Genomic DNA, 354 nt, shown 5'->3' with positions numbered 1-354 from the left:
CATAGAGAATAAATAAAAAATGGTGCTATTCAGTATTTGTTATATTAATGAGGTATTTTATTTATACTTGTATCAGTTCTTTGTTATTCTTCCTTATTCAGCTGATTTATTTTACATGGAGCGTCAACATTTGCTTTATTTTGATTTGTTACATGTTCTTCATTGAGTTGCTGGAATATCCTGTCTTATGTCACCTCATGTTTTCTTTACCTTTTAGAAAACCTGCTGAAAAATGTGAATTACAAAGAAAAAGTTGTAATAAGAGCGGACAAGGAGGATTTCTATAGAAACCAGAATGACATTTACTGTTAAAGGTCGCGTTGGCGATTCCTTCCAGAAGTATTTTTTGTTAAA

At 30.8% G+C, this 354-nt stretch overlaps 1 protein-coding gene across 1 annotated transcript in view; it reads right to left on the bottom strand.

Moving 5' to 3' along the window:
• Positions 1-206: 206 nt before the first annotated feature.
• The window catches only part of LOC109953422 (E3 ubiquitin/ISG15 ligase TRIM25-like), a 6,135-nt gene continuing 5,987 nt past the window's right edge, over positions 207-354 (bottom strand). The window contains exon 2 of the mRNA XM_020588906.1: positions 207-222. Within this exon, the coding sequence (XP_020444562.1) occupies positions 207-222 (16 nt within the window). The remainder of the gene's footprint in view (positions 223-354) is intronic.

Source organism: Monopterus albus, unplaced genomic scaffold (assembly GCF_001952655.1).
Source record: "Monopterus albus unplaced genomic scaffold, M_albus_1.0 scaffold662.1, whole genome shotgun sequence".
NCBI classification, from domain to species: Eukaryota; Metazoa; Chordata; class Actinopteri; order Synbranchiformes; family Synbranchidae; genus Monopterus; species Monopterus albus.
This window is presented reverse-complemented; position numbering and strand designations above follow the sequence as displayed.